This window comes from Furipterus horrens, unplaced genomic scaffold (genome assembly GCF_987537825.1).
Source record: "Furipterus horrens unplaced genomic scaffold, mFurHor1.1.pri manual_scaffold_1, whole genome shotgun sequence".
NCBI classification, from domain to species: domain Eukaryota; kingdom Metazoa; phylum Chordata; class Mammalia; order Chiroptera; family Furipteridae; genus Furipterus; species Furipterus horrens.
Window position 1 is genome coordinate 83,452,485 of NW_028327171.1, and position 15,161 is coordinate 83,467,645.

At 38.8% G+C, this 15,161-nt stretch overlaps 1 protein-coding gene across 1 annotated transcript; it reads right to left on the reverse strand.

Moving 5' to 3' along the window:
- Positions 1-228: 228 nt before the first annotated feature.
- On the reverse strand, positions 229-14,456 carry LNP1 (leukemia NUP98 fusion partner 1). The gene is made up of 3 exons (XM_090257945.1): positions 14,295-14,456; positions 4,759-4,989; positions 229-378 (listed from the first exon to the last, which is right to left on the reverse strand). Exons 1-3 carry the CDS (start codon positions 14,454-14,456, stop codon positions 229-231), a joined length of 543 nt encoding a protein of 180 aa, XP_090114071.1.
- Between the last annotated feature and the right edge of the window lie 705 nt (positions 14,457-15,161).

Consider the following 15,161-nt stretch of genomic DNA (forward strand, 5'->3'; position numbering starts at 1 on the left):
TTGGTCTGGCTCACTGGATTGAGTACTAGCCTACAAACCGAAAGGTTGCTGGTTTGATTCCCAGTCAGGGCACATGCCTGGATTGCTGTGAGTGCATGAGAAGCAACCAAACATTGATGTTTTTCTCCATCTCTTTCTCCCTCCCTTCTCCTCTCTCTAAAAATAAATATTTTTAAAAAGCATACACACACACAGTAGCATTTGTAGTCATAATGTGGGAACAAGGTACTACTTGGGTCCTTTTACAAAGAGAGGAACCATGTATGCTTCTCCATGTTCCTCCTTCTTAGAGCTCCTTCTTTCTTGCACTTTCTTGCGGGACCTTATCTCCATCCGCAGGCATTCTCTTTCATTTCTTTCTTTTTTGCTTTCAGGTCCCTGGAACAGAAGGATCAAAAAAACATAAAAATGTCCCAACGACTGACAACATTTTACATTTCTCTTAATTATCAGAAATGAAGAAAGGCCTGATCATTGAGAAGACTTCACCATCTTAGTTTTTTATAATAAACTAACATAAGCCTAAGGGTGGTGCTAAGGGTTTTAGTCATAAATTTAAAGAGTGGGGGGCTCGGACATCAGCAGATGGTCTATGGAGGAAGCTCAACCTGCACATGACACTCTTTGCCTCTGATGTACGGAGGGATGTGATGTCACAGTACAATAAAATTATAGTCCCCTGGTGCTTTTTGAAAAGAAATGTGCTAAGTGGATCATTCATGCAATGATTCTAAACTTGCTATGTCCACTCTCTTAAATTATATGAATAGTAGGGTTTGCACTAGTTTTAATGTGAGGACCCTGTGAGGATTGAAGTGTCAAAATAACATCCAAACCCATTAAAAGTCCCCAACAGGTTACCCAGGGGTCCATATTCATTAGGATGAGGAGATACAGCACTAACTACAGAGACTCAGCTTCTTACATTTTATACGTGGGTGGAAGGAGACAGACAATTAATCAATACGTCTAAAAGGAAACAAGAGAATAATAAATAATGTTAGGTGCAATGATGGTTATAAACAGGATGGTATGGCAGGGAACTACTGGCAGAGTGGTGGTAGTGGGAGGGGGTGCTTCCTTCATTTCCACAGTCAGAGATTGCTTTTCAAAGGAGTTATCAACAACAACAAAAGGTATTAATAAATGTGGTGATGCCATCTATTTACACTTCTTTTTTTCAGAGTAAAGAAATAAAATCATTGTTCTTCTCCTCCATTCCATCTGGAAATGATGGGGAACCCCCAAAACCCTGTCAAGTTAATGTAAACAGTGGTGAGTGGCAGTCAGACGAGCAGGTCATGACTCAGCCCTGCATGGCTGTCAGTTACCCTACAATGTTAAATTGTTTTTTACACAGTACCTAGATTGTCTGATTTCTACCTATGATAGTCTATTAGTCAGAGTCAGAAAGCAAAACAAATGACAAAGCTGAGATACAAATTAAGAGGAACTTAAAGTTAGTACTACCTCTATAAATGTGCCTCCAGATTATTTTCATCAGATCCAGCAACTGTATTAGACCCATCAGCCTGAAAAATTTATATTTAGCAGTCATGAATGTCTCTAATACTTAAAAGAATAGCATAAAAATACAGCGATGATTATTTCCAATTTGACTTTTTCCTTATTGAGAGTAGACTAAGAAATGCTCATAAATAATGACCTGAAATATTTTTCTTATCTTAGTCACTTAGAAACAAAATGTGAAAATGATCAGTATAAGCCAACTGAGGTTTTCAATATCTAAATGAAAGAATTTAATGTTGTTGACCATGATCAACTACAAGAGCAGTTTCTGGTTCTTTTGGATACTTAAAGATATAAAATTTAAATCTACAGGTTAGTTTGCATTTGGCCCCCAAACAAAAGATACCATTTTTAAATTCACTAACAAATCACTTTTTGTAGTTAGCTTTTGAAAAATGTGTCGCTTTTTAAATAGAAAAAGATTTTAAAGTACCTGTATATCTGTTCTGAATTTTTAATTTTTAATTGAGATAAACTTTATAATATGCTATTTAAAAACTGATATAAAATAAAATATTTAATTTAAAATTATTTACTATAAATATTTTTATCATATGAAAAAATTTTAAATAATTTTATAAATTCCTAGCAGGTTTTTAGTTATTATAGTATATACCTATGGAAAGAGTTATTGGATTTTTTAAAATGTTGCAAATGATGCCTTGTTTATCTTGGCATCCAAAAGGAAGAAGCTGGGAAATGAACGGAACAACATGTTATATTTTAGGAATAATGTGATAAATATCTCTTTCAATAAAAACTGATTTCACGTTTACTTTTAGGGCTTATAATATTAGCAAATGATTTCAATAAGTAATTATATGAGATTGTGTATTATTATGTGAATAAATTTTGAGGCCATTAGAATCAACAAAGAAGTGTTTAGATTACATTTTTTCGAAGGATTTTTTAAAGATTCTATTTGTTTTGAGAGAGAGGAAGAAAGAGGGAGAGAAACGCCTCTCGCTTGCAGGCCAGCACTCAATCCATTGAGCCACACCAGCCAGGACCATTCCAGGAAGAATTTAAGGCAGATAAATTTTCTGAATGAATATAATTAATCACTTTAACATGTAGGGTTTCTTTCGTTTGTTTGTTAATTTTTAATTCTAACCTGAGTGCTTTTTGTTTTTCCATTGCAGGGAGAGAGAGACACACACATTGATTGTTTGCTTCCTGTATGCGCCCCTACCAGGGATCGAACCTGTGATCTTTGGGTTCACAGGAGGACACTCCACATGGGCCAGGGCAACATGTAGTCTTAAAATAGGAATTTTTTCACTTCTGTTTTATTTTTGCCAAAAGTTCATAATATGAATCTAATTTTGAGGAAATATTGGGTAAACCCAAACTGAATGTTATTCCAAAACATACCTGCCCTGTATCAGAGAAGGAAAACTCTGACTCCAAAAAACCTCCGCTGCCTTGCGGCATACCTCTTCAGGGGAAAGGCTAGGGGAGTAAACCCCGACAGAAAATCCGGAGCCGGAGTCCCTAAGGCGGTTTGACGTTGTAGTCATCACCAGCAACTCCTGTGGCGCACCTGAAGCCAAGCTGTATTGACTCCGTCTTTCCCTTGGACCCTTCAGCTGCGAAGAGAGGGGGTGTCTGCTGCATGGGCAACAGCAGACCCTCCATATCACCCTGCCCAGGCTCTGTAGCTTCAGCTTCACTGGAGAGGACACTCCAGCGTCATCACAAGATGTCGATTTAACACGGGAGGAGACAGATACCGTGTCACTCCCGAGTCGGACTGGACAACCATTCTCGGCGGTGCAGATAGACTCTTAAGAAGCTACACCATCGTCTCTCGAGACGGACGGCTGCCGACGACCTGCCCTGTACTCTTCAGATGGCAGCATTGGAAAAGACAAGTAAAGACTAAGGAACTGCTTTAGAATAAAATAGCTTAAAGATCATGAATTGTTTGCAACACATGATCTAGAATCTCTCATAAGGAATATTATCAGGACAACAAGCAAAATATAAATAATGTTAATAGATTAGATACAAAAGTATTACACCGGTGGTAATTTCTTGAGTTTCATTATTGTACTGTGTTCATGTAGGAGAATGTTCTTGTGCCCTTGTTTGGGGATGGGAAGGAGAGAGAGGGTATAGATAAATATGACTCATGTTAACATTTGGAGGGAATCGAGATGAAGGGTGTATTCTTTGTACTATCTTGTAACATTGCTCTAATTCTGAAACCATATTTTTTAAAAAGCAGTATTAAAAAAGGACAACACAGGAACTCTTTAAGTGGCAGCTGTTTACTATTCTTCTTTCTGTATTTCTCTTATGATCAGGTGAAGAGAGCGGCTTACTAAAAGGAGATCATATATACACAGGGTCACTCTGGAAAAACTGAGGCAAAGATGCACAGTAACATTCCCAATGGTCGTCACTGCTAGACAGGAAGCATTGCACTCAGATGGACAATGAGGTAGAAAGCACCTGAGCATCTTCCCCTGTGCACAGAGCATAGCTCAAGAGCCAGGTGGTAATACACCTAGGTTCACTTATTTGCTCTGGCTGCTATATAGCAGAACATATTAGTATTCCTGTTTTGCAAAATAAAACAGACACCAAGGACCACAAAATAAGCATTTGCTCAAGGTCACTCAATGAGCATGGTGCCTCAAATTAATTATACCCCCAAATTAATGTATCTTCAGTTTATTACTTTATCTACCAAGTTTGGCATCATCAGTGGAGTTTCTATTCTTTCGTTTTCATGCCTGCCTCCCTTGTGTGTTACTGAGACTCCCCTGAGGCCACTGTGGACACCTGGGCCACTCCTATCTACTGGGTAGTGTCCAGAGAGTTCCCTCTACATGTTTTTTTTAAGTCCAGGGGCACACGACACCATCACAGACTACTTGCTACTGGATTAAATACTGCACAGGAGCAGCAGGAGCAGTTTTACTCTTCTCCAAACAGTGAAAGGAGAGTGAGTCACAATTATTTATACTAAAGGTGATGAAAGCAGTCTCAGAAAACTAGAGGACCTCAATAACAAAAACATTCCACTAATGATCCTCCAGGAATTATTCTCACACCAGACACTTCCAGTAAAAATAACAATAATTTTTTTATGTACATCTGGGCTATGTAAAACCGAGTGTCATTTTTTCAAAGATCTCATCACCAAGCTGTAAAAGAAAAAGTTAGATCTGTTCTCCTCAAATAATTAAGTGGCTTAATTATTCAATAACTGTTACATACCAAAGAGACAGAGCGTCTGGTTCTAAAGCACAATTGCTGTTCAAAAGACTCTGACACTGCCTGAATTTTGGAATGGGAGTTCCTTTTTGATTCCAATGGCTCCTTCAATGACCCATCCCCTGAGCATTTTCTGTCATCCCTCATGTGGGTAGAACGTCGAAATCCCTGGTCCTCATGAGAATGCCTTCTAGGATGGCTGCCAGTTGACATGACTCTGGGAAGCACAGGAAACTGGAAATATAGAGTAGAAATGTTTACAATGTAAAGAGACTAAACGGTATTCGCACAGAGACAGAATATCCATACATTACTAACTAAACAAATATCACACTGAACTGAAAGTTTATCTTTTTCATCAGTAGGACCTTTCTTCTTCAATGAAGCAGTAGAATCAATTAATTTAAACATTGAGTAGAACATCCCAAGACTGGCTCTGTTGCTCCTCCACCATTAGGGCAATATAATGAAGCATCCCAAGCCTTGAACTGGTACTGTCAGAAATCCCCAAAATCATCAAATAATGTTAATGAAGCCATAAATGTTTAAGAAACAGAGGCGGATTTAACGGCGGGCGCACCAGACACATACCCTGGGCCTTGACTTCTGAAAGTCCCCGCCAAACCCCAACTTCACACTTTTTTCTAATGACACCAGGTTTGGTTTCATATGTGCAATTTTAATTACATACAAGTTTCCAATTGGCGGTAAAACCTGATGTTTATATTCGCTTATTTTCATTATTTCATTACTATGCTGCATATTATACACATACTACGCTACATAGACCCTGCGCAGCTGCGCTACCACTCACTGGAGCAATAGAATTGTATTTGCTACTTTGTACTTACAAAAGTTCTCCTGCAGTGCAGACTTATGATATATGCAAATACGCAGGGATGTAAATTAGTTTCTGGATATGTACTTTGTGATTATTTTTATGCTATCATTAATTATTATTATACATATATTATATTCAAATTTTATTGGAAATAAAACATTAGTAGTACATAATATTTTTTATTTATTTAAAAATATGGTTAACATCTATTTTTATTTTCCCTGTCTTTCTCTTTTTTTTAAGGGGCCCAATATTTTTTCTGTACTCAGGACCTCAACCAACCTTAATCTGCCTCTGATAAGAAAGAATATTTAAAAAATAGCCCTGGCTAGGTAGTTCAATTGATTAGAGCATCATCCCCAATACATCAAGATTGCATAAATAAGTGGAACAACAAATCAATGTTTCTCTCTCTCTTTCTCTCTAAAAAATGAAAAATAAGACTAAATAAAATAAATGATATTTCCCTATTAAATAAATAATATAAAATGAATATTTATGTGATTTCTGTACAAAGAAGGAATTTCTAAGCAGAACAATTGAAGGAGTCATAAGGAAAAAATTAATTTAAATATGCAAAAATAAAGCTAATATGTATTAAAAACAACTTAAAATTAAATAGTAGGAAAAAGCCAAAAACATGTGCTACATGTTATTGTATTAATGTTTAATAAATATCCTGACAATACGTAGTATATCTTACATACATATAGAAGAACAGAGCGGTAATGTAATACAATGACATCACTGTTAAAAATCACATTGGAAAGTGATCAAAGGAGAAATAGTTCAAAGAAATCAAACTTTTTGAAAGAACTGTGACACTTGCTCTCTAAATTCCACTCACTCCCCAATCCACTCCAATCTAATTGCACCCACAACTAATTTTGGTCACAATATTGGTCTCAATATTGCCAAGTTCTGTGAACATTTTGGTCTTAACTCAGTATATTTAACCCTGTTGCCCTGAGGGCCCTTCTGGACACACTCTTTCCCTTGCCCTCTACCACTGTACCTTCGTGGTTTCCCTCTGATTTTTTTTCTTTTTTTAAAAAATATTTTACTTATTTGTTTGTTTTTAGAGAGAGAGGAAAGGAGGGAGAAAGAGAAGGAGAGAAACACCGATGTATGAAACATTAATCGGTTGTCTCTTGCATGCCACCAACTGGGGACCTGGCCTGGAACCCAAGCATGTGTCCTGAATGGGAATTGAACCAGCAATCTTTCGGTTCCCAGGCTGGTGCTCAATCCACTGAGCCACACCAGCCAAGGCCCCCCAATCTTTCTGAATGTGACTTCACCCATCACCTCTACCTCACTAATAGCTAGTCATCCTTCAGTCACCCCTGAAACTGCATATCTTCAGAAAGCCTGTCCTACCACCTTGATCAGTTCAGGTCCCTGTTAGAAGTTCTTCTGGGATCTCATACTTCTCCTTCATGATACTTATCACAACCATAATTAATAATTTAGGTAATTTTGTTACATGTCTTTCTTCTCCATTAGCTTGTATGCTCCATGAATTAAGGGCTATGTTTCCATCTCTGCTAGAATCCCAGTACTATGCAGCACCTTGCCTTATTCACAGCATGAGTTTACTAAATATATATTGGATTAATAAATATATAAAGAAAAATAAAACAAACACCAACTGTTAAAAATTATTTATTATTTTTAGTAAAGATTATATAAAATGAAATAATGAACAATTTTTCCTTTTAGGTTAGGAAAATAAAATGTTTGTTAATGATACAAACAGTGGCAAGAGTAGAGGGAGACAGGCCTGTTATTCCTGGCTGATAGGACTATAAATGTACGCACCTTCCTAGAAAGCCATTGGCAAAATGTGTCAAGAGACTTAAAGTGTTCCCCTTCTGGGATCCATCTCTTGAGTGCTGTTATGGGTTGAACTGTGTCCCACCCCTCCAATTCATATAGTGAAGCTCTATGTGAGTACCTCAGATGTGACTGCATTTGGAGAGATAACCTTTAAATATTAAGTTAAAAAGATGCCATTAGGGTGGGCCCTAATCCAGTCGGACTGGTGTCCTAACAGAAGATAAATTTGGACCCACAGAGAAACACCAGGGATACGTTAACACAGAGGAAAAACCCTGTGAGAACACAGCAAGAAGGAGGCCATCTGCAAGCCAAGGATAGAGACTTCAGGAGAAACCAAATCTGCCCTACTCCTTGATTTTGGACTTCCAACCTCCAGAGCTGTGAGAAAATAAATACCTAGGCTGGTATTTTGTTACAGCAGTCCAAACTAATACACTTGTCTAGAAACTTACAGTCAAACAATAACTGGAAATATGGTTGAAGATTTGTCAAGCTGCTAAGATACGCGAGGTATTGGAAATCTGTATTTATAACTCCATTTACGGTAGTTGGTGCTGTGAATAAGTTGGGGAGCAAAACAGGCAGAGTGTGCCCATCTTGGAGCTTATGTGTGCATAGGAGATAGACATGAAACAAACAGGGCACGTGCTTACTTCTGTGGCCAAATGCTGCGAAGGTTCAAGGAGCAATGAGAAGGTGTAACGGCAAAACTCTGTCTATTTGGGGGGGTGTTGGGGATGCCTGGGAGAACTAGCGGGAGACTCCTAGGCAGGTGTGCTGATTGAGCTACAATCTGAAGGATGAGCAGCGTTAATTAGAGAACAGGAACATTCTCCTGCGCAAGGATGAACGCCGTATGTGCGTGGGCCCTGTCACAGGAGTAGCCTGCAGTGCGAGGGAAGAAAGGCCTGGGGGCGCCGGAGAGCACAGAAGCCTGGAAGCTGAGAGAGCGCGGGGATGGGGAGGTGCTGAGGGTCTGAAGGAGGGTGCTATCAGCAGATGAGCAATCTTAGCACGTACCAAACTGTGATCAAAGGTTTTCTCTCTGATGTGGGATTGTTTGTTTCCTTCTCCTTTTCAGTATTTTTCAAGTTTTCTACAGTGATTGTGTATTACATTATCAGGAAAAATGATAACCTTTAAAAATTTGAGGCTGAGGCACAAAAGGGCAAATACTACATGATTCCACTTATATGAGGCATCTAAAAATAGTCAAACTCATAGAAGAGAAAAAGAAAAACAAGAATGGTGGTTACCAGGGGCTAAGAGGAGGGGAAATGGAAATTTGCTAATCAGTGGATATAAAATTCAAGTATGCAAAATGAGTAGGTTCCAGAGATCTGCTTTATAGTATTGTGCTTATGTAGACCAATACTGTGTTGTATACTTAAAAATCTGCTAACAGGGTAGATCCCAGGTTAACTGTTCTTACCACAACAAAATTTTTAAACAAAATTTTAAAATTCGAGACTGAGTAAAATGTGGATTTCTTCTTCCACCAAGGGGCCTGAAAAGAATGGCAGGAGTTTCAATCACAATATAAATATACACTTACTATCTCCTTATAGCAGCTGGAATTTCCAGTTTGTTGATTTTGGTGTGGGATTTTGTGAGAAACAAGTTTAAAAGAGCATTCTAATTGATTACAGGGTGAAGCTCCCACTTTTAAAAATGTTACTTATTATGCAAGTTCTACTTTTGGAATTTTACATGCCTTCCTAACATAATTTCCCCCACAAAGACATGAATTGATGCCCTCCGTAAGTTATTTTTACAAAGTATGTACTTGTCTTCTCCACAGTCATGGACTAACCTTGTGGGTCTACTTCCTACACTGTGAAGTAGGTTTTGTCACTTGGGATGGGACTGCCCACACTCTGATCTCACCAGCTGAGCTCCCGAGGGGTGGGGGTGGGGCAGGGGGGCTGCAGCTACAGAGTCTGCAGCTGGCACTGACTTTCGCAGCAATAACTACTTTCATTACAGCAGGGTCCTCTAAACAGCTTATCTGTTTCCACTGTGGTCCCAGAAAACCATTGCTGTCAAAGAAAAACCCTATGAACTCTCTGACCACAAGTTCTCATTTTAAAGATATTGGTTACAGAATATGTTCACTCAGAGTTTAACTACTTGATGTCCTTTATCCTGGCTTTCATCGCAAACACCCTTCAGTTGTACCCCTCCTGCCCTCTGAGTAAACACAAGCACCTGAGCCACCCACAACAGTAAGATGAGCAACAATGAGACAAAAGATCAGCTGCTGGGATAGTAAGACCCATGCTGAGTTTTAGTGTATAGTGTGTACCAGGTGCTCTGAGGACAATGACCTTGAACTCTAACCTCAGAACAAATCCCACAAGGAGGTCATTCTTCCTCTTTTACAGATGAGGAAAATGAATCTTAGTTTGGCCAAACTTTTAAAATAAAATTTTATTTTTATTATGAGAGAAATAAAATGCCATGCTTGAGCACGAGACATCTCTTTCTTAGATTAATAATTCTAAACTTTTATCCTGAACTGCAGCAAAAACTTCATACTATTTCTATGCACAACTGCCTGTAAAGGTGGCTTTCAACAATGTACCAGACATAGAAGAATTCCACTAAAAAAGTAATAATAATAATTTGTAAGTTTTTAAGAATTATATCAAATAAGAATTTTATGTGAGGAATAATATATAATATTATCTAATGATATCATAAGAGCCAAGAGGGCTGTAAATTAGTCGACATATGGAAAGAGCATCAGGAAAAAATATATAAAGTGGTAGGTAGCTCTTTTAGAAATAATAAAGATAAGCTCAATACCATCTACTGAATGTCCTTTAGGGAAACTAAAGGATAAATTAAACTACGATTTAAATGATTTTTTAAATTGGAAAATTAAATGGATCCTGCTCTGTCATATTGTTACACTGCATCCATGTGAAACTGTTGCGAAGACCCTATATCATAAGGTCAACAAAGGAGAGTTACAAGGAAAATTTCTTGGAGCTCATGATGCTCCATGCCTCAGATACTTAGAACCTTCTCCTTGGGAACAATTCAAGAACTTGTCTCACTCATTCAGAAACTGAAGTAGCTAAACTAAGCTCATCCAAACCGCATGCCACTGAATTTGTAACTCCAGATGCTATCAAATTCAATTTTGTGTAGCAACACTTCTTCCTGCGAGGTCTCCGTGTCCAGTGACCATCATCCTTGGTATGAACATGTCTTAGTCAACTCAGGCTGCCATAACAAAATACCACAGTCTAGGTGGCTTAAACAACAGAAACCTATTTCTCACAAATCTGAGGACTGGGAAGTTCAAGGTCAAGGTGACAGCCAAAGCATTTCCTGGTGAGAGCCCCTTCCTGGCTTGAGGATGGCAGCGTTCTTTCTGTGTGCTCATTTGGCCTCTCCTTGGTGCTTGCGTGTGAAGAGAAAGAAGGAACCAGTTCACAAGCCCATCTGACAGGGCCCTGCCCTCCTGACCTCACAGAAACATAATTCAGTACCTCTCGGGCTTGTGAGAAAGCCTCCCAGGAGCCATGCCCCACCCACCCTGTGGAGAGCAACTGCAGGAGAGCCACCCTGTGGTGAGATGCTATAGTGATGGAGAGTGTCTACCACCCTGAGGTCAGTCAGAAATAAAAATAAAGATGGAAAAATATCTTTGTTTTGCATTGAGAATACAAAGAGAGACTATTACATTGGGGAAAACATGACTTTTAAGAAAGAAGCAAATAAAAAATCCTTGGGTGCAGGCAAGCAGAGGCTTACTATGTATCCGCTACCTTGGAACATAGGAGTACGGAGAAAGTCCTTTTGGAGGCCCATGAACTCAGTGGACCCTGGCAGAGTCTTTCACTCACTTTAATTCTCCCTCCCACTAGGCCCAAACTATATAGAACAATGTTGAGAGAACCATAAGCTGAAAGAGGAGATGACTAGAAAGAGAATGAATAAAGTATTAAAACTCCCCTTTTTATAAGTAGGTAAATAAGCGATATGGAAACTGCTTTACTTTGAGTTTGTATTCACGTGATGAGGGAGGAGAGAGCAAATGAGCTCAGTAATGAGAGAGGTCATATTACTTTTTTTTCACCAAGGACAATCAAGACAAAGTTGAATTGTGACTCACTTTAAACCAGCAATTACAGCTTATAATGAATCTGGTTGAAAAGCAGTCTTCTCTGAGGACTAAGTTTTACCCCTTGCCATACCTTGTTCTTTCTGCCAAATTTGTGTTTTCTGCTAGACTGAAGTTCCACAAGTATGGAGACCACCTGTGTCTTTTTTTACCCTATAATTGTATTGCACCTTGTACAATGCCTGGCATAGTAGGCGTTCAATAAACATGTGAAATGAATTAATGCTTCATTACTATGTTTTTGCAAAAATCATGAAACTGAAGCCTGGCTGGTGTGGCTCAGTGGATTGAGCGCTGCTCTGTGAATCAAAGGTTGCCAGTTCAATTCCCAGTCAGGGCACATGCCTGGGTTGTAGGGCACATGCCTGGGTTGTGGGCCAGGTCCCCAGTTGGGGGAGCTCGAGGGGCAACTACACCTTGATGTTTCTCTCCCTCTCTTTCCCCCTCCTTTCCCTCCTCTCTAAAAATAAATAAATAAAATCTTTTTTTTTTAATCATGAGGCTGAAATCATTTCCTATTAGATTCAAATAGGAAAGAAGGGCAAAATTCTTCTCTCTTGTGCATGTATTGTATTACTGCTGTGGTTATCAACAGGTTATAAGAGGGAAGAGCTTCATATTGGAACAGTGGGGGAAGAAGAAAAAAGGTAAGGCTAAGAGTAAGTTTTTCTTAAGTTATTTTTATTGACCTCAAAGCAAAACACACAAATTAAATCCTAATAGTTCTCATATCACTAACATAAGAAAAATTTGAATACATCTTAGAGTTAGAAAAATTTAAGTATCCAATTACAAATTCACTTCACAAATATATGTTATTATGTGAATAAAGATAAGGAATCAGACTCCCTGTTTTCCAAGACTGCCCACATCACCCTGGGTACCCTGGTCTGTGTTCTATGTTTGTAGCTTCTGTATTCTATTCAGTCACTTGGCCATTTTATTCCATGCCTTGTCTCCTTAAGTGAGCACATGCTTTCTGCATGTCTGTGTAATAACTGTGGAATTCATTGTTGACTCAGATAATCTAAACAGGTTAATTCAGACAAATGCCCCAAACCAGTACGAACCAAAAAAGATACATGGACACGATTTCAAAATGTTATACATAACAAATTCTGTTATTCCCTGATAGTTTAAAGCAAAAAAAAAAAGCAACCTAAAATTTGATTCTCTAAGTAAAGTAGATTATCTCAGTTTTTAAGGTCTAATACATAGTAAAATTTAAGACGTTATATTTTATGTCACATGCCCTCCTTTGTTCTCATATTTTCTGTGGCTCCAAAGGGCTATTGTGATAAGTAATAAATCTCATTTTTTTCTCTTTGTTTCTCCCCGGAAACAGGAAACTAATCATACTCTTGGCTCACACATTATGAATACCTCACTTGGTGAGGAACATAGAGATTAAAATGAGAGTGTGATAAGCAGGTGTTTACTTTATAACAGGATCATAGAAAGTTGACCTAGAAGGGTTCTCAGAGATCATCCAGTCCAATCTCTTTTCACCTCAGGAACCTGAAACTCAAAGAGGTGTTAAAACTTGCCCTTTGTCCTTGAACATGCATTTGGTAAGAGATCTATTTTCAAATATTTGTGTCTCAAAGAAGTCTCATTCCTCCACCTTGCTGATCACTGGGAATAAAAGAGGCTGTCTTTCGTACTTTAGCATACTTCACATGCATTATGCATCTGAGAACTCTGGAGCTTAAAATAAAATAAAATAAAATAACGCCAAAGTCACTTGGTTCTGGGGTTGGAGAAGGATCCTCTAGTAACTGGAATTCTAAGTGACTTACAAAAAAGAGAAGCTATCGTGTCACTGTATAACTGTGAAGCAGAGGACATACATGTCTACTCCGGAGCCTTCTACCACCACAGTTGAGCAGAGAGAGACCTGCTTGTACCAACTGCTGAGTCTGCACCTTGCCAGGCCCACCCATTTCCCTCTCAGGAGCTTTCCCGCTCATACTGTACTCCCTAGACACTGGGTGCTCTGCATAGACACAGGAAAGTAGTGCTGAGGATGGGAGAATTTTGGCTCCCTCTCCCATCAGGAAACCAATTGGGAACCAGAAAAAAAAGTGTATCGAATTTATCAAAGGGGGGTAATTTATTATGTGGAATCCCCAGTTTCTTAGAAGTCATCAAATAGTGAAGCTATATTCAGTATTTCAGAAAGACTATTGAAGCTGTGGCCAGGAAGCTCAGGTGGTTAGAACATCCTCTCAATACACTGTGGTTAAGGGTTAGATCCCCGGTCAGGGCACATATAATAATCAAGCAATAAATAAGTGGACCAACAAATCGATGTTTTTTTTTCCCCTCTCTCTCTAAAATCGATTAAAAAAAAAAGACTATTGGAAATCATACATTGATCCACATCAATGATACACAGACTAACTATAACATCAAGTTTCTTTCCTTTGACTTGAATTACATTATCAGTCAGTAGGATTATCTCAGGTTTATCAGGAGCTCTGAATAGAAGTTAAAGATATCTTATGTTATTAAAAATTAAGAAATCATTACCTAAAAGAAGAAAATCACATCGCTTGGAGGACAAAACAAAATGATAAAAGGTATTTTTGTGGATATAAAAAAAAAGATTTGGAAGTATTGATTTTCAACCAAAGAAAACTTTATACCAAAGTACTCTTCAAATTACCTAAGAGAAACCCCTCCCGTAGTCCAGCTTTCCCCTGTTCAATAGTAACTCACTGGCCGGGGCAGGGAAGCTTTCCTCAAACTGGTGTCTTGTGATCTGTGGTGGTCCCGGAGTCCTCTCTCTTCCTCCTCTATCCAGCTGTGACCCCAGAAGCTGCTCATCCATTTGGCAAAAGTCACATCATCATCATCATCATCATCATGTTTATGCTCCATGTAAAGGTGATTCAAAATATTCAGGGCCTGTTCCTAAATCTGGCAGACAGAAATGTCATCAAGCTCAGCTAACTTGATGAAACCTAGGATCTCCAAAAGCTGAAAGAAACTGGTATTTTCAAATGGTCTCTAATAATGAGATCCCTACAGGAGAAAGAGTTACTAAACAATCCCTTCACCATAAGGCAGCCTCTGGCCATATCTATTTATAAATTGTGCAGCCCACATTCCCTTCCCCTCCCCCTGTCTTTTTAAATTGAGAGGCTTTTTAATCCTTCCATTGCCAGGGCTTATGCCTCTCAGCCTAAGGGTGGGAAGCACAGTCCACTGCCTGATTTTCCCAGTGCTTTGCTGCCGGTGGCATGTGATGGCATCTCCAGCTGTCAATGATGATAGTGCATGACCCTCATAATATGCCTGTCAGCTCCAGGCTGGCTCTAAAATGGGGTCACTCGCAAGGGACAGACTGACCGCAGCCTGCAAGATGGCCAGCTATTGGCACATCATATCCAGAGCTGGATACTCTCCTAGTAAATAGACTTGATATTGATATAAAATCCAGCTCCTAGGGCAAAGGGGACAGGTTTTTAATTGACATTATTTATACAGATGCAAATGTAAATAAGGTACATGTAAAATGTACAAATCTTAAGTGCACGATCTGATGATTTTCCCCATACATTTAACCCTGTATAACCACCACCA